Source organism: Rissa tridactyla, chromosome 4 (assembly GCF_028500815.1).
Source record: "Rissa tridactyla isolate bRisTri1 chromosome 4, bRisTri1.patW.cur.20221130, whole genome shotgun sequence".
Taxonomy (NCBI): Eukaryota; Metazoa; Chordata; class Aves; order Charadriiformes; family Laridae; genus Rissa; species Rissa tridactyla.
Window position 1 is genome coordinate 12,004,733 of NC_071469.1, and position 23,429 is coordinate 12,028,161.

Sequence of the window (23,429 nt, forward strand, 5' to 3'; positions counted from 1 at the left end):
ATTGCTAGCTCACAGAAAAGTTCAAAGGCTAAATCATACGCATGCCAATTCCTGTATTGCTCTCAAACCATCTGCTCAATGGTATCATTTCTTCTATGGCTGCTTGTTTATTTTATCAGAAGATGGGTGTGCATCAAAAGAAATGAATGCATTCTCCCCAAGGCAGATGTGAACTCTTATCACAGAGTCACAGGATGGCTGAGATAGGAAGGGACCTCTGAAGATCATCTAGCCCCAGCCCTCTGCTCAAAGCTGGATCAGCTGGAGCAAGTTGCCCAATACCGTGTCCAGTTAGGTTTTCAAAATCTCCAACAGCAGTAGTATCTTTGTAATACTGGTGAAAAAGATTTAGTGACTGGAAATTTAAGCTAGAAATACAAAGTTAGAACAATTTGACTGCGTTTTTATATGTGGGCGTAACCTCTTTTGCTCTATGAGCCCAGCTGAGCCTCACTGACTGTATTTGCTTCATTCAGACACTGGATAGTTCTCACCAAAGCTGCTCTTCTTGTCTTAATTCACACAAGTATTTCTGATGGCCAGATGCTAAGGATTTGTAAAAATGTCTTCCCTTCAACAACTAAAAGGATAGAGCTTCAGAGCAGTGTATCATACGACTAAAGTGTTGTTGTTAGAAATACAGGTTCAAAGAGAATGGTTAGGAGTATGTTAAGAATGACATATTGCTGTGAGAAATTAAAGTGATGCTGCACTTGTCAAGGAAATGACACCTGAAGTAGCTGTGCGTGAACCAACTCAGGTGGTTTTATGCCATGCCTCGGGGTCGGGGTAAGTAATGTCAGCCCGAAGGGTGTGCTCCGCCACAGGCACCAGCGCTGTCAGTCGGTGGCTGGGCAGCTGGAGTGTGAGATGGGCAGGTAGGGTTGGCATCTAAGGGAAGTGCCACTAATTCAGAGCACTGCAGCATGTTTCCTCAGACACAAAGCTATGTCATACTGTACATAGCAGCCCATCCCACTCTCTGCATGAGCTTCTTTTAACAATTCGAAGTGGATCTGAGGTCTCAGCCTTTATCTGTAAGGTATGCGGCGTGGCCTGGGTCCAGGATAGCTAAATATTTGTTCGGCATTCCAGGCACAAGACTGTAGCTGCCAGGTCCTTTCCTCTGGCATTACAGAGCTCTCTGCCAGAGCTGTAACACGTGTCTGGCTGGAGTACAGTCTTCCAAGGGAAACGCAGTCAAAACCTGTAGGGTGAACTTGCCTGTGAACTACCGCTATTACAAATGTTACTGTTCTCGTCTTATACTGGAAAGACTATTTCTTTGTCATTGCCACCTTAAACATTAAATGTCTACAAACTCTCCTCTCTCTCCTGTACTGTAGGCTCAGTCTTGCAAGTAAATCAGTCATACTGCTCCCAGACCTGGAGGCAGTGCATGTGCACGGCGCTCCGTATGCAGACATAGCAGTTCATCAGTGCTAGCTCAGGTGGCTGTGTGTGCTGTGAACTGCACACTGTAGCTGTGTCCTTGCGTGTTGTGGTGCCTGGTCCTCACAGGACAGAGCCTTTACTTGCTGACTGGTAAAACTCAATTGCATATACTTGATAATATTATGCTAGTGGATATTTTACACTTTCAAATAGAGATGGTTTAATGGTGATTGGTCATGTAGTAGTGAAATACAAAGTGTTTATGAAGAGAAAGAAATTACTGGATTTTAGTGAAGAGCATAGTGAAGAACCTTTAAGAGGTATGCCCTGGTACTGCTCCTGATTTTGTTCAGTGCATTGTAAATCAAATCAAAGGGATCAATGAGTTGCAAAAGCAAAGTAGCAGAAGGGTGGAGAAAAATAAGGCATTGTCTGATGAGTATAGACGTTACATCTAGATGAAGACGAGAGGAAAAAGAGACGTAGCTAATCCAATTTTATGTACGTTTGATGCCAGGGTGTTGCGTGTGCTAGTATATATCAAATATCAGGTCTGTTTCACATCATTAGGGAAGGATAGTCTTGATGAGAGCAAAAGGACAGGGAAGAGTAGTTCATTAGGGAATGATCACATGGAAGCAGTGGTCACATGGGTTGGTATTGGAACAATACACAAAACAGATTTGTTTTGAGACGAGGAGCAAAAATTGACATCAGTGGAGTATTTCAGAACCTGCCAGGTGTGTTTGAGGTAGCTGATCACAAGGTGTAGCAACAGCTTATTTCCCAACTGGAGCCAACCTACTTGTGTGGCTTCTGGCACATGCCGATACCTTTCCAAAAGTGGTGTTGCATGAGTCTCTTTCCTAGGAATATGCTTTCCCAGTGCTTATCGTGACATCCCTTTGTTTAAGAATTGTATGTATCTGGGGATAACTTGTACCAAGGCCCCTAATTAATGGCTTTAGATTTAACTGTAAAGAAAGTCCTTTAATCAGAAGAGAATTGCCGCTTCCTCTCTTTGTTAAGATACGGCTGGTATGTTCTTTGTCTACCTGAAGGGATTAAACAAAGCATGTACAAGATAAACAGATCTTTATTAGGATTTGATACAAAAAACCTTTTCTGAAGCACGATTGTAGCACAGCAATTTTAATTAGTTTTCACCAATGCTTCCAATTAACACCCAGAGTGTTTACTTTTTAGCTACAGAGAAGATTCACTCAGATAGCAAATAAAAAAAGCAAATCTGACAGTTTTCACATGCAGTAAAAAGACTGAGTAACTTCTTGAGAGTTGGTCATCTTTCTGGGTTTCAGAAGGTTATTTGCTTTTGCTGTGTGGTAGGTTTAGGGTTTTTTTGTACTTCTGGCTGGTCTAACTGAGGAAAAAGCTATCTGCCACGTTTTTAAAAGAGATGTTATGAAACCTGCTAGCTCTCTGCGTTTTAGTTGTTCTAATCACCCTAATTTGCCTGTGGTGAAAGATGGGAACATTGACTAGTCTTCAGCTTGCAGTATTTGAACTGTGACCACTTCTTGTTTACCTCCTCAAGCATTTTGTCTTTCTATGTTTATGACATTTACTGGAGTTTCTTATTTTTGCTGGTTCGAGTTCCCTAATTGGAATTGCAGCATCTGGTCAGGTTCCCATTCTTCATATGGACTGTAAATGTAGCTCTGGTAGAAAACCCTGCCAGTTCCTTTGACAACAGCTTTGCACATCCTCTTCTGAGGGGCATATAAACCTCTTCAGGGGAAATATTATGCAGAATGCAAGTGGTCAAGGACTGTATAAAGCTGGGCCACTTTGCTATCCAATGGCAAAGATTTGCATGACAGTAAATTGGGTGTAATTGTACCCCAACTTTAGTAAGTAGACGTGTTGTTACATAGACTTTCTTTTGCCTTATAGATTGAAGTAGCAGGTTGCCAGTGCTAGTAGGGCTGTGAACATCAAGGCAGCGCTCTCCTTTGGTTTCATCAGATGCCATGTAACCTGCTGGTTCATGTCATGGATGAGGTGATGGTCTTGGGATCAAGGCAGGGTCCAAAATGTCCATGTTATTTTGATCTGTCTTGCCTTCTCCAGGTGTGGCACGGTGGCTATAGTTGTTATCTCCAGTGTTGGTGACAGGGAGTGAGAACCTGGGAAAATGCATTGGGCTGGCTGGCTGTGTCACATGCATGTACATTTATTAGTCTGACTCACAAAACATCACAGAAATTTTATGTTAACTTGCAGTTTGTTTAGGCCACTTAACTCTTTCCAACATAGGTAGCTCAGCCTTGTTTGCGATGTAGACTACAATTTACACATTTGTAACTTCTCATGGCGGGGCAGATTTAGAAAGGGGGGGGGTGATGTGAGGCCCTTGAAGATGGAAGAGTCACGTGCCTGGAGGAGCTTTCTGCTCTCCAGCTTTCTACTAGACCCATGCCTGGGGCTTTTTGAGCTTTGGAAAGATCACCAAAATTTCTATGGAATAAATGCTGCTCGGTATTTTAAAGTTTTGAATACTATAACTCTGAGTTTACTACCTTCTGGAGCAGTCTCCTTCTGCAACACGCTAATAAGAATATAGCTGTATAATAACCCTCTGAGGTTAACTAAGATGAATGCCATATAGGAAATTGAGATCATTACCCAGTCTGAAGTTGTCAAGTGGTTTTCAATACAACATATTGCAATATGCAGACAAGGTAGAAATTTAATACTCATAGTTGGAGAGAATTTAATCACGGAATTTCATTATGAAATTTAGCTGTGCAAGAAGCATTCTTTTGAAGATGCGAAAAGGTGTAAATCTGAGAAGTCAGCCAGTAACTATTCTGAAAAATGTGGGTATACTGCAAATGAAATTGCAAATCATTGCAAATCAAAATCCAGTCCAACGAAATTAGCCTGTATCTGTGCAAAATCGTTATTCACAATGAAAGGTCAAACGGTATACTGGAAGAATTGGATAGGAGGTGATAGTTTCAAGCCTTTGAATCTCTATAATAAACGGAGTCTGGTAGGTTTACGGTGCTACAGACCACATCACAGCTAAGTGAGATACAGAGAGTACTTAGTGCTAACAGTCCTTCATAAAAAGATCTCCTGGAAAAGACCGTAAAATTCCCAAGCAATATTTTATATAAATGTCAGGATTCAGAAGTATAATGTGTATAAGAAATAATAATGTCAATAAAGATTATGCTGGGAGCTCTTCATGAAGACATTTAAAATTTACTGTATTTATTGAGAAAATGAAGCTATCTGAAAAGTGTGGTGGGGAGGGCCTGGATAGAAATGCCTCCGTGCGTAGTTTTCCACATGAACAGTAAGTCCGACACATCCTTAGTTGTACTTACTGGGCAGAGGCTGGTGGGTCCTGAGGTTCTCCTGCTTTGACCATAGGTGTTAAAGCATTGCTTTAGAAAGTAAATTTTGAAGGAAAGAGCTAAAATTAAATGACACAAAATAATGAGAGAGGACACAAACTAAAATTAATGTAATCTTTACCAGAACACAAATGATGAACAAACCTGTCGTAATGTATCTAAATTTAGTAAGAGAAATTGTAATTCAAGAATATTGTTCTGGACTCTTGTTTGCCTAATACTCAATGGAAAAAAAAAAGTTAGAAGCTGTTTAAATGATACTGTTAAATTTAGGCATTGCCTTCCCCTATGGAAATATTCTTTAGTGGGATCTTGCAAGATCTAAGTCATTTCAATGCCCAGTTCATGCTTTTGATTTCAGTCCATTTTCTGTGACCATTATCCTTAGCATCTCAGGAGCTGCTGCGCTCGGCGGTGTCAGGCGTTGATGCGTGACCTGTGCAGAGAGGACCGCTCCCTGCTCAATCCCAGGCAGCAGATCCAGAAGTGCTGTGCATTTCCTCATGGTTTTTCCCAGACAGCGCCAACCAGCTCTGCTGACAAGATGAGAACTTGAACTGGTAGCCAGCCTGCTTCCTGTAGTTTGGAGCAGGTACTGTCCTTCCCTGGTAGTTCCAGCCATCTGCGGTGTGAAGCAAAAACCTGGAGCAGCCCAGTCACCTGAGCCTCTGGCTGCTCACTCCAGGAGGAAGTGCTGGGAGTCTGGTGGGATTCTGTCCTATCTCAGCACAGTAAAAAGACACTTTTCCTGCTTATAATGTTAAAATACATTGACGCTACTGCTGGTTGTTTCTGGGGAGCAGGAAAGGCTGATGTATGTTCTTCTATGGGCATGTTTTGTGCAAGCAAGGCTTCCACCCTGCTGGGAGGCATACTAATAGCCAGATTAACATACTGTATTTTTAAAATAACATACTTCCAATTAAGCAGGATTTAACCAAATCTTTCCCAGGCTGCAGTAGGATGCTAGTAACAATGCTGTTCTTGTATTGTGAATTGAAAAGGTATTATGAATTTCAGTTTCAAGGTAATGCCTGGGTTATTTTTAATGCCTCCCCTTTTTTTTTAGAAAACATAAGGGTTGCAGCTACTGTCCCTTGCATGTTTCTGATGCAGAAAGGCACGGCATGAACAACACTTGTAATATAACAATTAAACCCCAAACATTTCTTTAAAACTAATGGATACAATGTGATTAGATGCCCACAGAGAAATTTTCTATAATAGCTGAGGAAAGGCTTGGAATAATTTGTTGTATGCTGATGTATTTCATCTAAAGATGCAAATTGTATGCTATTGTGTTCTATTAAGACTTGGAGTTTGGGATTTTTAGGAAGCAGTGGATGATAAACTATTATAATAAGCAGTCCTTTACTTGGACATCATACGTGCCAGATTTAGAGGTTTTCCACAGCTACCAAATGGCACGGTCCCAGCACTGTGTTACTCCCAAGGAGTAATCAAATGTGCTGGGAAAGAAGCAAGCCAGAATTTGTTGCTTTAATTTGGAAATGTACACAGTTGATTCTTCCAAAAAACCAGTTTCTATATTTAGATAGAAACAAATCCTGCAGCTCTTTCGGTGTTCAAACGAAAATAATTTCTGATTTAAATGGGTGGTTTACGGGAGTAAGAACTATTTGGATTTTGTCCATATTTTTAGGAAGTTTCAAACAGGAGAAATTGTAACTTCCAAATTAGTCAAATGATGTGATTAAAACCCACGACTTAAATAGCACAGCAGATAGCTCCCAGATTGTCCCAAATGAATTTGGCAGTGGTCTGTGAGGAGACATTCCTTCTGTGGTTGTAGTGGAAGTGCACACTAAAGGCTCTTTGCTTGCTTGGTATGTGATGGGGTAGGTCCTGCCTTTTCTTTGTATGACAGGTTAGCAGACTCTGATGGATGTGCGATGTGATACATTGTGTTTGGCAGAATTTTTCAAGGCTATGTGGTACAATATGAGGGCAAGTGAGAGCTGGCTTTTACAAGGGCTAATTATAACTTGCACATGCTATCATGTCACTTGTGATGTTGCATTCACACACATGATCACAGGTAGGCAAGAAATCAATCTTTCTGACCTGGAGTATGGATAGAGCATTTTGCATCTGATGTGTAAGGGTTGGCTGGTAGAGTAAGATTCAGTCATTCAAAAGAAAAGCTGGTAACTCTACATTTGGATGTAGTTAAAAACAGGCGCTGGTTTTTGTGGTTTGTTTTTCCTTAACTGCAGTTTAGTTTGTAGAGTGAGATCTCAAAAGGAGAAATAGCGTTATTACTGTCCTGACCCTCAAGGATGCTCTCACAGTATCATCAGGTCTGGTGCATGCTGGCTACTGGTTTGCTCCCAAGGAGTAGCTCTATTCAATGAGTATACGGTTGGATTATAATTTTTGATATAAAGTAAGATTTTCATAAAAAACAATGTGGCATGCAAGGCTAAGTCCTATTTATTAAAACCAAAACCTATCTTTTAATGCTCTCTGGCATAATGAATGTTACTTAATACTGATTAATTGGACCTGCTTTGAGTCAAGACTTGGTCTGCAGAGGTCCCTTCCAACCAGAAGTAATCTGTGATTACTTTCTGTTTCCTCTTCCTTTTATAGTCCTGTTCTCAACTTCCCTGCTGTTAGAGAGAGGTTTGATTCAGACAGCAGCTCTGTTCCTTACATTTCTGACTGCATATTTGCATGTTCCATTTTTAATGCAACTTATTTACTCAGAATCTACTCCAGAAATAAAGCGCTTACACTTGGACTATTGTGTTTTAATTGGCAGTTTCCTTTTCCTTATGAATCTGTTATAATAACATGAACTGCCACGCTGTTTCTTGGACTCACGATTATTTTTCAAGTTTACAGTACGGCAAGTGGCTTGCTGCATCTTATGGTTATAGAAATATGGATTATTTCTAATGTGCTCTTTAGATTGTATTTTTCTAGATTTATACAGTCTGCTCTGGCTCTGTTCAGGCATTTAGTTTCTTTTTTCTGAATAGTGATTTTTCTGTTCCATACGCGTCCAAGAAATAGATTAGAATTAAATACTGTATATTGGGAAAAAAAAGCACTTAGATTCCTGGAAACAGCTGCTCTCCAGCTGGGGCTAGAATGCATTTCTCAGACACTTCTTTTTAACATTTAAAGGTCATTTTACAAATGAATCCAGGAACACTAAGAAATTGAATTATGAACTCGGAATTTGGCAGTGGTTATTTCAGTAGTGTATTGTATTCACGGTGTCACCTCTAATGCACAGACTTGATGCCTGTGTACTGCTCACTTTATGATCCCTTTCTAAAACTATTGTATCCAAATAAACACCAGAAGTTGTTCTTGCATCAGATGTGATGCAAATACCTGATTTCAGTGATAGTTCTTGTTTCTGACCAGGTTTAACCATTGTTGTGATCGCATTTTTGTAGTCATAATATATCCAGTAACAGTCCCTAAATGGGAATCAGTCATACACAGTAAACCAGAGTGGAATAGTGTTCCTGCTGAGATTAATTCAAGCATCCAGCAATCAGTAAGTTGATTGGAACAATTAAGAATATATAATTACATGTCTGTGCTTAAAGATATGTTGAAGATTTAAGCAGCTTTCCGTTGAAAAGGTTGTAGGTATTGCCACGAAGAGATACGTAGCATCCTCTGTGGCCTTGCTTTGTTGTTTGGATGGCAGTGGTTAACTATTCACAGTGCGTGGAAAGTCCCTGTTCTACTTTTAGCTTGTGTTTGCACGTTTGCTGCTATAAGCACATACATGCCCAACTGGCTTCTTTGTCAGTTGTGAACTTTCTAATTTGGTAATTTTGTAATCTAAGAAAAAACACTTTGTACTTCTTTTTATTAGTCCTGCCTTGCTGCATACACTTAAATTCATTAAAGAGCTCAAAGGAATGTTCACCTGAGAGCAGAATTATTTTCTTTTCCTCTCTTGATGTTAACGCTTACCCTTGGTAAGCTGTACTCTGTACTCAGAGGTAAGCGTGTGAGTCTCTCCTGTTGTTAGGGGAACGTAAGGGCCGTGTTTAATTCCTTTGTTGCAATGCATTTCTGTTGACATTAACAAGAGCTTCAGATACCAGCTGCCTCTTAATCCTGACCCAGTGATGTGGATGAGCTCTTGCATCTGCACAGAGTTCTCTGGGCTCCATATGGGCCACGGCTCAAACTGCAGAATCACAGCCTCGGGGAAGTCATGCAGTGTTAATGTTCTGCCCTGGAATTCGGAAGACCCAGGTTCTGTTCCTCCCCATCTGCAACTTCTGATGTGACCTTGCAGATTCATCTGGCTTCTCAATTTATCTCTCTGTCTTGCAAAGTGTTGAGAGACACTCTGCTGCTAGAATGTGGGCTCGCTGATACTTAGAACAGGATGTACCTTAGGACAGAAATTGAGTACTCCCTTTGAACAGTATTCAATAAATAATAAAAGGGAAATAAAAGGGATTTACAGCCCTTATTATAAAGACATTACTACAAGAGAATAGCACTAACAAAAAGTAACAGATGTAATATTTCTTTCTCCAGTATCCTCCTCCTCCATAACATGATATTCAGCTGCCACAGTTTCCAAAAGATTTTCATTGTTTTTCTCATACTATTGGGATTTATTAAGATGCAGCAATATTTCTAGGTAGGACTTAATGATCTGGAGGGTGGTATCCCACTTTCATGGCTGGGATTGGAACTATGCATCATTTAAAAAAAAAACAAAACAAAACACAAGTAGTGTTCATGTTTGCTAGATCGCTCAAGGAGTTGTTGCTGGCACAGGTCTCTTCTGCAAAGCCTGTTTTGTGTTGGGAGGTGTGCTAGTTTACTGATTACTCTTTTGAAGTGGAATTATTTGCTGATACGTGGTTCTCGTGCTCTCAGATTTCCAGGACCTTACAACCAGCAAGAGGATTCAGTGACATGTCCACCTAAGCTCTTCCCATGCATAGACACGGTGTTTGTGAGAGAACAGATCAAAGCGGCCCCCGTCGAACCCTTTGAAAGGATTCTTCTGGGCAATTGAAAGAGTGTGTGTTTTTTGTGTGTAGGGGCTGAGAGGGGAAATGTGTATTTTTTTTCTGCCTTTGTTGTGGCAAGAAGGGTGCCGTTCATGTGCTAAACGAAATAAATCCTTGGTTTGTAGTCCGAGGTGTGAGCTGGAATGAATTCTTGTAGGCCTCATTTATCTTAATAGACCTGGAGAGGTTTGACAGCAGCTGAGACTTTGGATTGCTGAATGCAAAGGTTGTGACTATGAGAGTTCATTATGCTATCTGGCTTTACATGTGGATAGCCTGAATTTCTGAGATTAGATTATGCATCTCTGTCAACAATACAAGTTAGGTGTAGTAATGGAGGAAAAGGACTATACTGCTTTTTTGTTTTTGAGGTCTGTCCAAATCAATTCCTTGCATCACATTGGTAATTTCCCTTGGGTGGTTTATCTTTTACCAGATAACATGAGGTTATTAAATACGTGTGCACAGCAGGCCCTGGTTATCTGTGTGTGCATTGTTGCCCTCTGTTGCCAATATTCTATGTACACATGTGCATTACAAATGACATGCCTCTATCTGGTTATAAATATTTTCCATTTGGAATTGTCTGCTTCTGCTACAGAGATGAGAGGTGATCACTTGAGCATGAAAGATAAGGGGCCAGAGGAAAGGAAAATAAAAATTATGAAGCACTGAGCTGCATACAAAATAAGTGACATAATCTGATGTACAAGCCTATTAGATAAAGTGGAGCAAACAGTTTTTATTACATGCCTAGCTGCTGCCATGAATTCAGGTTGTATGCCTACAGAGTGACTGAGAGGGAAGTGACAGGGAGGTTTTTTGCAGCAAACCAGGTTTAACAGGCTTTCTTTATTTGCCAAAAAGAAAGTTAGCTACGTTAATACATTCAGCTTTTCTAAAGGCTATAAAATTGTTATTGGAAGAGTGGAAAAACCATTCTTCCTGTTCCTAAGACTTTGGACCACAAATAGTCAGATGAAGAAGACGGAAAAACCTTGGTTTAAAATCAGTTGGTTTGTGCGAATTCTGTCTTTTTGCCAATTTACCTGCCTTTCCTGCAGAAGCAAGATGTACCTGATGAGGTGCTCCTAGTATGGCTGTAGTTCTCATGGTGTACCCACTTCTTGTGCTCTGCCAGTTGGCTCTTTTGCCTTGGTGCAAGGCAGCGGATCCATTCTGACCTGCTGCACAGGGCGTTCAGGAAGGCCCAGGGATTGTTGCCAGGAGCAAACTGACCAGTGGTCCCTTGGCTCCAAGACAGGCAGTAGCTCTGCTGTATGCCTGCAGCTGCTGTAATGATTTGCCTTTAGAAGTGTCCTTTATGATCCAAGAAAATATCCAACATTGATCGTTCTTTACCTGGGGACCAAAGTGTGCCTTCTAAGCAGCTCAATGAACACACAAAGCTAGAGCATAAAAATAATGAATTGGCAGGATTTTGCCCCTTTCATGTAATGTGTCAATCCACAGTTTCTGGCACGGGGGAGGACGATTGTTACGTTACACTCCATTCTGTATTGAAGAATAATTTCTTTCCCTTCACAGTAAAAGAAGCCATGTTTGTGCCAAATGCTAAGGTTAAAGAGGGACATGGTAATTCCTGGGCCTTTGACGTGGAAGTAAATTTTTCCCTAAAGGTAAAAGCACAAGCCTTGCAGAGATGACAGTAACATCCTGCGTGCATTCTGCTGCACTGAAGTCAACGGGGACTTTTAGACTTTAGAAAATGCATAGACTTATGAGAGAGCTTTTATTTATTTATTTATTTATTTATTTATTTATTTATTATTTTAGCTCTGTTGGCAAACTTACAGCTAAGAAAAAGAAGTCAGTAAAATGCATCTGTCTCAGCAAATCATGAGTGTCAGACTTTACAAATGTAATTGTTCTGAGAGATGTGAGGACTCGTTTAAGCACTCAGAATGGGAGTACATTAAAGCAAGGAAGTTACTGAAAGTGAGGCTTAATCGTTCTTTAAGCTACTTCTCTATGAATGTGAGGCAGCAATTCCTTATTTATGACAACACTGTTTGTATCAATAACTTAAAAATTTGAAGTCTGGGGACGGATCCACAGCTGCTGTAGGACACTGGAGTCCCATGGGGCCAAGGCACCTTACATAGTTGAGCATCTAGCCTGTTAACTTCCCAATTTAGGGAGGGTAGAGACATTCAAAATGTAGATGAGTTGCATGCCACTGGATGAAGAGCATGATCTGTAGATGGTTTTCTTTGTGAGAAACTCCCTGGGGCATATGTGAGAAATCTTTTACATATTGTGTTGCCTGCCACAACCCCCCAGCATTTGAAGAGGAGGCAGGACTGTGGTCCAGATAGCCCATCTGAGCTAGAACTGGCCACTCACACCAGCCAAACAGCCTGCAGCGCTGCAAGGAGAGCAGTTCCATTGCCAGGGCCTCTCTCAAACCATTGTTCTCTCAGACCATATCCTGAAGGGAAGATGGCTTGTGAAGGGATTTTCACGAACTAAACGATCCCTTCACGTACAATCTCTGGAGCTGTGGGACGGCTGACAACTTCTGACTCCTCTGCTCCCTGCTTCTGCCCTTTCTTCTGAAGGCAAAGTTGCCTGAATTCTTTATCATTGCTTTGATTGGCAAATGGGAAAACTTGACAAACAAAATCTTTGTGGATTTGTTAAAAGCAAACAAACAACCTCCTAGAAGTATTAGAACTTAATTATGTTAATATTAAACATAATTATGGCACATTCGTTATGTTTTCTACATTTATGAGGAGAGTTGTGCTGTGCTCTCCAGACATCTGTACCATATAGAGACAGGTGGTAGAGTGCAAGATTTCCAAGCGCCAGATCGGCACCGTTTTCCCGTTCCGTATATGGCTGCTCTTTCTTTCCAATTGTAGATACTCATTCAGCTTAGTCAAATTGAGTCCTTATTTGAGAGATTCTGCCCTGAAAGGCAAACACATCTATCTTTATAAGCCTGTTTGTTTCCATAATTAGAAACCGAATCAGCAGTGTATTGAAGATGACACATTTGCTCATTCCCTTTCTTCTCCCTATGGTGGCATAAAGCAGTGAAGCACAATAATTAATGAAAAAGACTGCTTATTATTCAGGCAACGAATCTGCAGTGGAAAAAAAGCAGAGCATGTGTTAAAAATATATTGCTGAAGACCATCAGTGCCATCACAAAGTGTATCAGTTCTAGGGGGAGAGTCCCATCATTCAGTCCAGTTGGGTGGGGTGCTCTAAAAATGTCACAGATAATTGAACTCAGATTTCTCATGTAAAACTCAGGAAAACAGGGAATGCATGCAAAAATCCTGACGTAAAAATCCTGCTAGGGCATCTTTAATGTTCTTCCCAAAATAGCGACTTTTTTAGCTTCATTTACGTCTGTTGTGTCCTGTGGCTGAGTGAAAATGATACGTTTTTTTAGTAGACTTATCTTTTCTTCTGGGAGAGTCTGCCCAATAGGTTTTGTAAGACAAAGGGTGCACAAAATGCTCTGCTCAGCACTCCGCCTTTGCAAAGGAAGGTTAATCTGTTTTAAATAGCAAAGGCCAGAAAATGCCTGACTGCAAAATACTGCTTTGTCTACTGTGCTACAGAGTACATGCTACAGAGTAAGTCACTGCTTATGGGCCAGTTCTGAAGATTAGGTAAAATGCAGCACTTTCCTCCACCTCCTGAGGCTGATAATGAAGTCCGGGGAAGGATTCCTCCATACTCCCTGATCGTGGGTAAGCCTGCAAAGTTCCCCTGAGACTCTTTCAGGCCACTTCATTTCCAAAAGCTGCAATGTAACCAGAAATTTAGAAGTATTGTAAATGTCACAGCTGTAATGTGCAGCTGAAGTCATGCTGGTGGCAAGCCAGGATTTGGGTTCTGTTCCATTTCCACCTATTTCCATACTACAGCTACCTATGAAAAAGATTTTGTGTTTAATCAAGTTTATAAAGTCAGTCCACATTAGGAAAAGTACATGACAGGAGTAAGAATACCCCACTTGCTAAAAGCGAAGGTGACTGAGAGAACAGTGACTCCATCAAGGGTACTGATTTTCAATTCCTTGGTTAGAGCCTGCTTTCCTTTTATATATTATGCTCAATGGTGATGCTGCATTGTTGTGGCAAATAAAGCTTCCTGGTATTGCGAAGCTATGAACAGCCACTTAGCCACTTACACTGAGAACAAAGCTTTGATCTTCATGTTTTGGTATTCACCCTCCACAATGTTATATTTTGGGAATAGAGGACTGTTTTGCACTATTTTTAGATGGGCACAATTTCAGTAACATAAATGTCATCTTCTAAATTTAAAGTGCTGTTAGCTAGAGGTTGGTTTGATAGTTTTGTTCTTGCTACGGATCTGTGTGTTAGGGGATGAACAGTAACATGTGGCTTTACACAAGCATGATAGAAAACCTGAATATGATTTTTTGACTTCATAAGGGGGAAAAAAAAAGTGTATTGATCAATGCGCAGCAAATATAACACAAAGTAGAATAGTGCTCTGTGATATGTGTCTTAATGCCTCATGCTGTTTATTCAAGGTGACGCAGTCATAGATAAACAATTTGAATAGATTTTGGCAATATAGTATGGAAAATTCGAGGAATATATTGAGGCCATTCCTAAAATATCGCTGCAGTTTAAGGACTGTGAGGGACATGGTCATCAGATTATTTCTTTGTAATTCTTGTTCTTTATGAAAAACTGTAAGTATCAGCACTTTTCTTTGGTATTCTCTCGCTTCCATGTAGAGAGTTAATTTACGCAAAGGCACGTAGCATGCACAGTCCTGCAATATCAGTGGAACCAGCTGCAAGAACATCATGCCTGGTGGCTATCTGAGAGTCTTTACAAAGAGGGGTAAATGTAGTAAGTCTTTGTACTTGACCGTCTTGTCCTTTCCTCCATATCCTCAGAGAAGCAGGTCCACTAAGGTCATATGGGTTGTAACAGTCCTTGGGTTAGAGGACCCCTTGTGAACCAGCTCTGTTCTGCTTTGTCAGCCTAAGGGAGGACGCATCCACCTTCTTTCCAAGGATGTTTAATGTGGCTAATAAAGTGTGCTTGCTTTTAGTTTTCTGTTGCATTAACCGTTCTAGTGTGCGTGTTGTCCAGACCTGTTTGAGGCGATCAGTTCTCAGAGTGTTTGGCTTATCCTGTTGAGAAGCTAACTGGGCTCAATGCAGAAATGTCCCCCTGATGTGTAGCTAGGAGCAGATTGCACCGCTAATGCCAGCAAGACAATTGAAGAGAAAGTCTCAAGAAAAATCCTATTGTATTTAATTGGGAAGCATTTTGGGCCAGCCAACATGACAGAAGTTGTACTCCCACCCACACTACTGACTACTGGGTGCTGCTTCTTCCTCTGCTGGGCTCTGGTGCCATCCCTTGTCTGACGTGACTTCCCCTCAGCTCAGTGCCCCAGGGCTATAGGTACTGGCCAAGTGCAGGGAAAAAGAAAACTGCTGTTCTCTAGAGTGTAAAGTCTAAATGGACTGAAAAGAAGGGGAATTGATTATGGAGAAGTTAAATGGCTTGCTCAAGATTTCACAGAAAGGGCTAGGCAGCATTGAGCTTTTAATGCAGATTTGATGATATCCAGTTTAGCATCGTTACCACGGGGGCATTATTCTGCATCACAGCAAAGATATTTCTGGATTTGTGGAGAGATTAGGAAGAAAGGGAGCTTAATAACACCAAGGGAATTCTGAGTGGTACCATAACATAAATAGAACATAGGAGTAATTGTGAGCAGCGTATTCAGTTAGTAATAATAATGAACAGCATATTTCAGATCTACCTATTGGGTTTTCTCATGTAATGGTCTCTAAACCATAGATACGATAGCTGTTGATTAAAAAGTTATCATATTTTAATTAGGAATGATTCTCCTTCAGTACTTTTACTGGTCTTTGTTCTCCTGAGAAAAGAACAGAAATCATGGGACTTTTTAGTAGAGATGGAAAAGAGCTGTCAAGGTTTAGAAAGAAAAATGGAAAATGGATAGGTAATTCATTTTGTTCTTAATTATTTTTCTTGAAATATTGGTAAAGAAAGTTCATTGACAATACTTGGGCATATTTTTATGGAGATATAAGATAGTTTTTTTGTTGCTACAGTAACATAATATGCACTTCTGTAGCTATGATACTTCATGACTGAGGATTTTGTGGCATGTTAATGTTAAACAGTGGTAGGATTCTGATGTCAGTTGTGTAGGCTAAGTAGTTACACTTGGAATTTTTTATTACTATATAATTTATGATCCTTCTGCTTTTTGTTTGCCTCCTTTTAGACTTGACAATTCGAGAATTCTTAGTAGCTAAATCGAAAGGGAGTATTTCCGTGTGTGAAGACTCCTGTTTTGCTGAAAGAACAGGTTTTTACATCTTGTTGAGCTGATACTTCTTGGTAACTTCTAATTCTTTCCTTTCCACAGAAGAACTCAAGGAGAAACTAAAGAAGTATGTTGATGAAGTGAATGCCCGTAAGCCTGGTTTCATCAAGGTGGTTCGACACAGCAAACAAGAGGGGCTGATTCGGTCTCGAGTTAGTGGATGGAGAGTAGCCACAGCACCAGTAGTCGCTCTCTTTGATGCCCATGTGGAATTTAATGTGGGATGGTATGTGCGTCTGAATTTCTCTGACCAAAGGAGACCTTTTCCAAGCGCTGTTTATAAATTACTGAACGGTGTTTATCTTGCAAATAGAGGGTGAATTAGCATTCTGATATTTTTAATGAAGATTCAGACATAATCGTGGACACAAGCATGAAAATTGTATTTGTGCTGTGTAACATAATCTAGATCCATTTTATAGTGTAACTTATCTGCTGGTCTAATGTATTTAAACTATATTGGAAAACTTCATGTTAAAAACCTCCTCCAATAATGTAGCCCTTTGCCCATAGGAGCAAATTTATCTTCTTTTAATTAAAAATATTATGTGTCTTTTATGTTCTACAGTGTAAGCAAAGAAGTGTCATTTTGGCACTGAGGTTGCTGCTCTGTGGAAAAGTAGCTCAGAACTAAACCCACATGTTCTAACTTGTTCAGGCTGGATTTACTATCTCTGTTTCTTCTTGAGTAAAAATGATGGTAAAAGGCAAGAGCTTTGGTCCCTAGGATAGATCTACTATTAGCTCTGATCTTGAAGTCCTTGATAATATCTAGAGCCTGAAGTTATCATTATTTATTAGCAAGGGTGTAAATGCTCTGATATGCAGATACTATTTTCTTCCATTCAGCAGCTCACATCAAGGTTAATAAAAGGGCATCCTAGATAAAATATTGCGGAATGTTATTTTGGGGCAGATCTGGCTCTGTCAAAACTCCCATCTCGAAGCAAAGGGAGCTCTGAGTGGGTAACAGCTATAGACTTTGCCCTTCCTGAAATATACAGTATAAGCTGCTATTTCCATCAGTGCTATGTTTCTACAGATGCAGTCATAACGTGTTTTTTTTTTTTATTTTTTTAGGGCTGAACCGGTGCTTACTAGGATAAAAGAAAACAGAAAAAGAGTTATTTCTCCATCATTTGATAATATTAAGTATGATAATTTTGAAATAGAGGAATATCCCCTCTCAGCGCAGGGGTTTGACTGGGAGCTGTGGTGCCGATACCTGAACCCTCCTAAGTCATGGTGGAAACTGGAGAACACAACTGCTCCAATAAGGTAAGATGCGACTGTCACCTAGGTTAGTGTGTCGCAGGCAGTGCTCATTTAGGTATGACAGATGGTGAGTGGTCTCAGCTATGTAATAGGTTTTACTGACTGTAATGTTAAATTTCATGTTAAATTAGTTAAGTGTCCTTGAGCTGTCTGCGTCAGCTTTTGTCCTTGACCCCTACAACCCTACAGATCAAGAAAACTGTTGTTTCCAGTAGATCTTTTGAAATAGTTTTCTTGTTAATTGGGGCAAACCACAGAGCTGAAGTGAAATGGTAGACTTGAATGCTCAGCAGCACTTCTTTCTCCGAAAGCCTTGCCTGCTAATTTAGTGGTAATGGTCGAGAAACAGAATTTTCTTTACAAATGCATTATATAAACAGAACTGATGTGACAGCTGTATTCTTTATAATACTGTCACATAGCTTTACAGCTGTGTTATGCCCTAGGAGTTAATGCTGGTCCACTAGTGTGTGAGCAAAGACTGTATTAGATCCTTGCTTTGGTACAATCTATCTCCGTACTTTCTTATCCTCTCTAGAGTATTGTTAGCCTGGTACAGAACAATACCCTTGTCTCCAGGAGAGGAGGAGGTGCCTCTGAATCCTCTCAGCAGCTCTGCTGAGATTCCAGGCCTTTCTTCTAGCTCTGCATTCATACCAAGGAGGTCACTGGTGCCTGTACTCTAGCTCTCTGCAGAAAGAAAGTATGAAGACTGTTCTCACCACCTACAAAGCAGAACCTTAAATAGCAGTGGCAGCGTGAGGGGGTCATCATTGCCGATCAGTTTCTGCGCAGTCAGTGTAAGGGATATCTTTCATCCAGTAGTTCTGTCTTTTCAGGCAGGCAACTTTTATCGTGAGTTGTCAGCTGAGACACCCTGAACTGCGTTGACCCACATGCTGGTCATTAGAACAGGCCTCAGAATTGGAAAGTAGGAGATAAAAAGTCACAGGTTTGCTACAGACATAAGTAAAAAGGGGTGGAAATTTCCACATCATTAGGAGTGGTTCTCAGTGTTAATGAGGTCTGTTAACATGAAAATACCTTGAAGTATTCTACTGAGTCCTGGGGAAGCAAACCTTCAATATTAATTATGATGACTTTTTAAATTAAAAGTATTTAAACTCAGAATAAAGAGCAAATCTACTTTTCCATTTTACCCCAAAACTCTGTTCTATGTGAGGATTGCGGAGTGAATGTCCTTTATGAATATTGGATGTTTAGGTTTGTTCCCTAGCCTTTTCCCTGGCACCTTTTATTCAGTGCAATACACAGTATGTGTGTGCTGGATAATTAAAACAAACCAAAAAAAAGCCACATGTATTGATTGATGCCTTCTATCATGGCTCCAGTATGCTTCTAGAATTATAAAAAAGGGAAGCAGGTACTCTGAAAAATACTTTAAAAGCAACACCAAAAGCAAGAGTACTTTGTCATGAAAGAAGCATGGTTTTTGAAGTGAGATTAACTGCTATTTTCTTCATTAATAAATACATCACAAACAGTCTTTTGTTGTTACAAAGTGGGCGCTATAGCACTTCAAGTTAAAGGCATGAATGTGTAGATTTCTGTAGAATTTTACAATTTGTGATTAAGACATCCTATAATCTGTTTGAAAGCAGATGTCTACTCTTCCTGCAGCTTGAATGTTCCCAGTAAATGCAGAGTGGTTTCCCCTGTACTGCTAATTAATATCCTGTTGTTACCAGAGTTCCTGATACCAGCATAATAATCAGAAAAGACATTTTTATTTCTTGTTATTGTGGATTGTAAGGTAGGAGAAAATGAAAAGGCTAAATTACTCTTGTGTTATCCTCCGCTGCATCTAAAAAAGTAAAATTGTACTCTCTGTGCCTGAACTCTTACCTTCTTAAGATTGGCTCTGCATAGTAGAGGTTGGCTAATTCAGGTCATGACATAAATATAGCTTATTTATTAGGTAAAGATATGTGACATTTAAATTTGGCTCAGGACAATGAACTAGTGTTGCAGTACGCTGGTAAGGGCAGACATTTCTTGATTCTGTATTGCAAAACCTGACCTGGAAGTTCCTATTCAAGAAATAATCTTTTCTTTTATGTGAGCATGTAGACACAAGTTTTCTTCGCTGTAGAACCTAGCTTCTGGCTAAACGTGCAAAACTGGGCATCTTTGGATATCCTTGCTAATTATCACAGACAAGAAACGTGAGGACTTAGCAGGGACAGAGACTAGAGTGGCTGGTGCCTCAGAAACAAAGTTGGGCCTCCTGGATCTAGTATTCTAAGCACTGAAATCCTACCTGTTCCGGTGAATATGTGTGTCCTATCATTTTGAGTCCATTTGCCTTCAATGGTGCTTATTTCACTATAGAATCAAGAACATGAGAAGACAAAGCCAGATAAATCTGTATGAGAAACACCTCCTTAAGAATCTGTCGTGACGCACCATTTGACACAGCAATTATAATCTATTTCTGAATAATAAAATTATTCATATTCTGTCTGTTAATTTGGGTTGCTGCTGTTTTATTCTTCCAGAAGTCCTGCATTGATTGGATGCTTCATAGTAGATAGAGAATATTTCCAAGAGATTGGCTTACTGGATGAAGGCATGGAAGTATACGGAGGAGAGAATGTGGAGCTGGGAATCAGGGTAAGGAGCATAACCAACCAACACTGGTGGCTTGCATTTAAAATACAGCGTGCTTCTTATTACAGGGGAAAAAACAGTCAAAAATGTATGGATGATGGCATGCAAAGGAGACACACAGCTGTGTAGTAGTATAGGTCGTTGTATTTGAGGAGGGAGGGGAAAAAAGAGAGAAAAAGCCCCTATATCTTTTTAAAGAATTTATCTGGGACAGGGATACAAATACAGAATTTGGTATTATTCTATGCTAGGAAGAATATGCTAGAAAGAGTATGCTAGAATTCTGCAGACATGATACCCAGAACTCCCTGTTACCTATGATCTCGGACTCAGTAAGGAGGATAATTTCTCATCGGTGTAATGGGAAAAGCCTTTCTATTTTACTTCATTTATTTAAATTAGAAAAACCACTGCGGAGTAAACTGGAATATATAGGCATTTATGCTGCCTTCCCTCTGGAGGGGAATTAAGATATCAATAAAGTGCATAAATGCACATATTTTCTTCTTCCGTCGTACACTCTTCACCTGTTTACTAGATGCAGTGTTGTGTGTGATACGTCTACTTCTTTCTGTATCTCTTCACAGCTAAATACCATTCTGAAAATACAGTGCTGTTCTGTTTGAGAATCTTTCAGGTTTTTGATAAAATAGAAATTCTTAGATAGAAAGGTGGTAATGAAAAATGGTATGATAAGTGTTAGAAAATTAAACTCTGAATTCTGCTATGAAATGTTAGTGGAAGCTTGTATTTTGTGCTTTTTGGTTGCCAGAATGAAAGCATGCTGTTATACAATAGCAAAAAAAAAGAATTTATTTTAAAAATACACAATCCTCGGCTGAGACTGTGAGATATAACAAAGAATACTCATTTTTACTTCTGGGTTCCAGAAATTCTTTTCTCCCACCTGTCAGATATAAAGTGTTATTGCAGCACGGGCAGGTCCCTTCTCAGTTACATTAGAGCACAGTTTTAAGGAAAGGCAGAGAGAAATGCAAGACTGCTTCTTTTAATATCACTGTTCTCCTGACTGTGAGGGCCAGAGAGCCGCCTTCTGTTCCTGAAAACTGATTTTGCAGCTCAGTGTTACGATGAGTTGAAAATTAGTGTCACTTTGATTTTTCTTTTCTTTTTTGAACTGACAAAACTATTGTCTCCTTGCGAGTGTGAGGAGTTTTTATCTGGTTTTGCGTCATGAGATATATGCTGTCCAGTCTGCTATACTTAGCCTTGCAGAAGTTGATTGAGAAGAGTACTTTGATGGACAAGACCAGAGAGACACAAATCTCTGCATGATTGAAACTTTGGAGTAGACTGGATCACTGGAAAAAGGCCCAGCACTGCTCTGATTTCCTTATGGCTTTTTGTCTGTCTCTAGGGAAGCAGAGCCTGACCTACATAAAATACTTTCATCTGTAACAGATTGTAGTGTGCAAGGTAGCATAATGCATGCTGCCTCATCTAACTTTATCCTGACTTGGATCTGTGTTCCAGGCTGTATCAAAACAAATTACTGAGCTGTAATGAACAGATTTTGCAGCAGTTTATTACCAACTCTTCTTACAATTCGCAGCATATCCCAGATAATACCAGGATGAATATTAATGTACAGTGCAATATTAGAGCTTCTAGGAAGCACAGTATTATTTCTACAGATGTTAAGCTTGAAAAGAAATCTCCTTCCCTCAGCCCCCTGCTTCTGGCACACGCCTGGGGCCATGCACCACATCTCGGCAAAATACAGGTGGCTGCTTCAAATGTGCTCTCCTGTTATGGTGGACGGCCATGTCATTCAGGTGCACTTATCCCTAGAGGTGCAGCTTCCAGGGGCTGCCTTTCATTTCCTTTGGGTAGGACTACATGGAAAACTGTATTCAGCAGGTGATTTCAGGCCAGATGGTCTGTCTCTGCTGCTCAACTATGTTTTCGTCTCTACAGCAGCAAATAGTCATCTCTAGATTACTTGCGTTGCTTTCAACTGTGAGGCCTACAATAAATCACTTAATAAAGAAGTAACTGTTCTACAAAAACTACATTACAGTATCAGTGCAATAAATAATGTTTCCATTTTAAAATGATGCTCTCCAATCCATGACTACGTATTGCTCACTGTGCTTTATCTTTCATTGCTGTTTTCCTTTTTTAAGAAGTACCTAGCTTCATCTAGTATTCTGCTGTGTAATACGCGTTCTCATGTAGGGGTGGAGAAGCAGACACCATGTGCCCAAACTGACCTGGTATCCAGGCTAGCCAAGAAGTAATATGCTGTGTGTCACATCCTCTAATATGATGGAGTTGATATCTAATGAAATTTCCTTGATTTTTTTCATGGCTTGAGTTTCTAAGCAATTTTAATACAGCCTGTTCCCGTTCTTCGCAATATTTAGGCCCTGGAAGTCAGTTCTTTCATTGGGACATTTTATGCATAAGCGTGTAAGAGGAAGCACCTACAGGAACAGGAGAGGTTACTTTCAACTACAGAAATAGCAGCAAGAGTTAGGATCATTTGAGCTACCTGTTTATCTTAAACGCGCTCAGTAGAGCATGGTTTTCTGTCCTTAGATTACTAATTTTGTTCCAGAGGATGTAATGCTACTGTGAGCCAAACTCATATGCTGCAGCATCATGTGATGACAGGACTGTTTCTCTGCCCGTGCACAGAGTCACAGCCTTAGCCTCCATTTGCTTTTTTAGCAACTGCATCTTCAGTGATGTGAGGTAAGATTTAATCTCCCAGCTGAGATGGTTCTGAGCAGCAAAGTCTGCCTATTTAGGATTTCTTTTCATTCTAGAGAAACCATTACTGTAACTTCTAAAATGTTGAAATGGTTTGTTTTCCGCTGAACTGATGGGATATTCACTGTGCGGGGACAGGAATTAGACCCTGACGAAATGGAGACTTATTTCAGTATCCTCTCCCAGGAGGTATTTTTGTCACCGCATCATCTGTACAAATATCTAGTTATTTGTGTTACATGAGTGCAAGAAAATCCCCAACTATTGGCAACTGTATCTGAAGCATCCATTGTTGGTAAACCGTAACAAGCCACAGAAAAAAGGTCTTTGATTGGAGGATTATCCTCTTGACTCTGATGAATTAGTTTCTCTACTCAGCTCTATTTGTCTCTAATTTGGTGTATTATTTTAACTTCTAAGATTTTTACTCTTGTCTCTGGCTGTGTAATAACATTTGTAAAATACTAAACATATATTATTAAATAAATATTAATGGAGTTCTGTTGCCTTGAGCTAGAAGCTGACAGATGAGTTCAAAATATGAATGCATTTTGAATCTTAGAAGCAACGCTGTATTTTC

At 40.0% G+C, this 23,429-nt stretch overlaps 1 protein-coding gene across 9 annotated transcripts in view; it reads left to right on the top strand.

Moving 5' to 3' along the window:
• The window catches only part of GALNT18 (polypeptide N-acetylgalactosaminyltransferase 18), a 342,505-nt gene that overhangs the window by 248,648 nt on the left and 70,428 nt on the right, over window positions 1–23,429 (top strand). For 8 of the 9 annotated variants that reach the window (XR_008466254.1, XM_054200443.1, XM_054200437.1 and 5 more), the window contains 3 exons: window positions 16,250–16,433; window positions 17,288–17,485; window positions 20,002–20,116. Coding sequence is in view for 8 of the 9 variants with exons in the window: in XM_054200443.1 (XP_054056418.1) it covers window positions 16,250–16,433; window positions 17,288–17,485; window positions 20,002–20,116 (497 nt within the window). In the remaining variant the exon portion in view is untranslated. The remainder of the gene's footprint in view (window positions 1–16,249; window positions 16,434–17,287; window positions 17,486–20,001; window positions 20,117–23,429) is intronic. The other variant, XM_054200438.1, reaches the window with a different exon arrangement.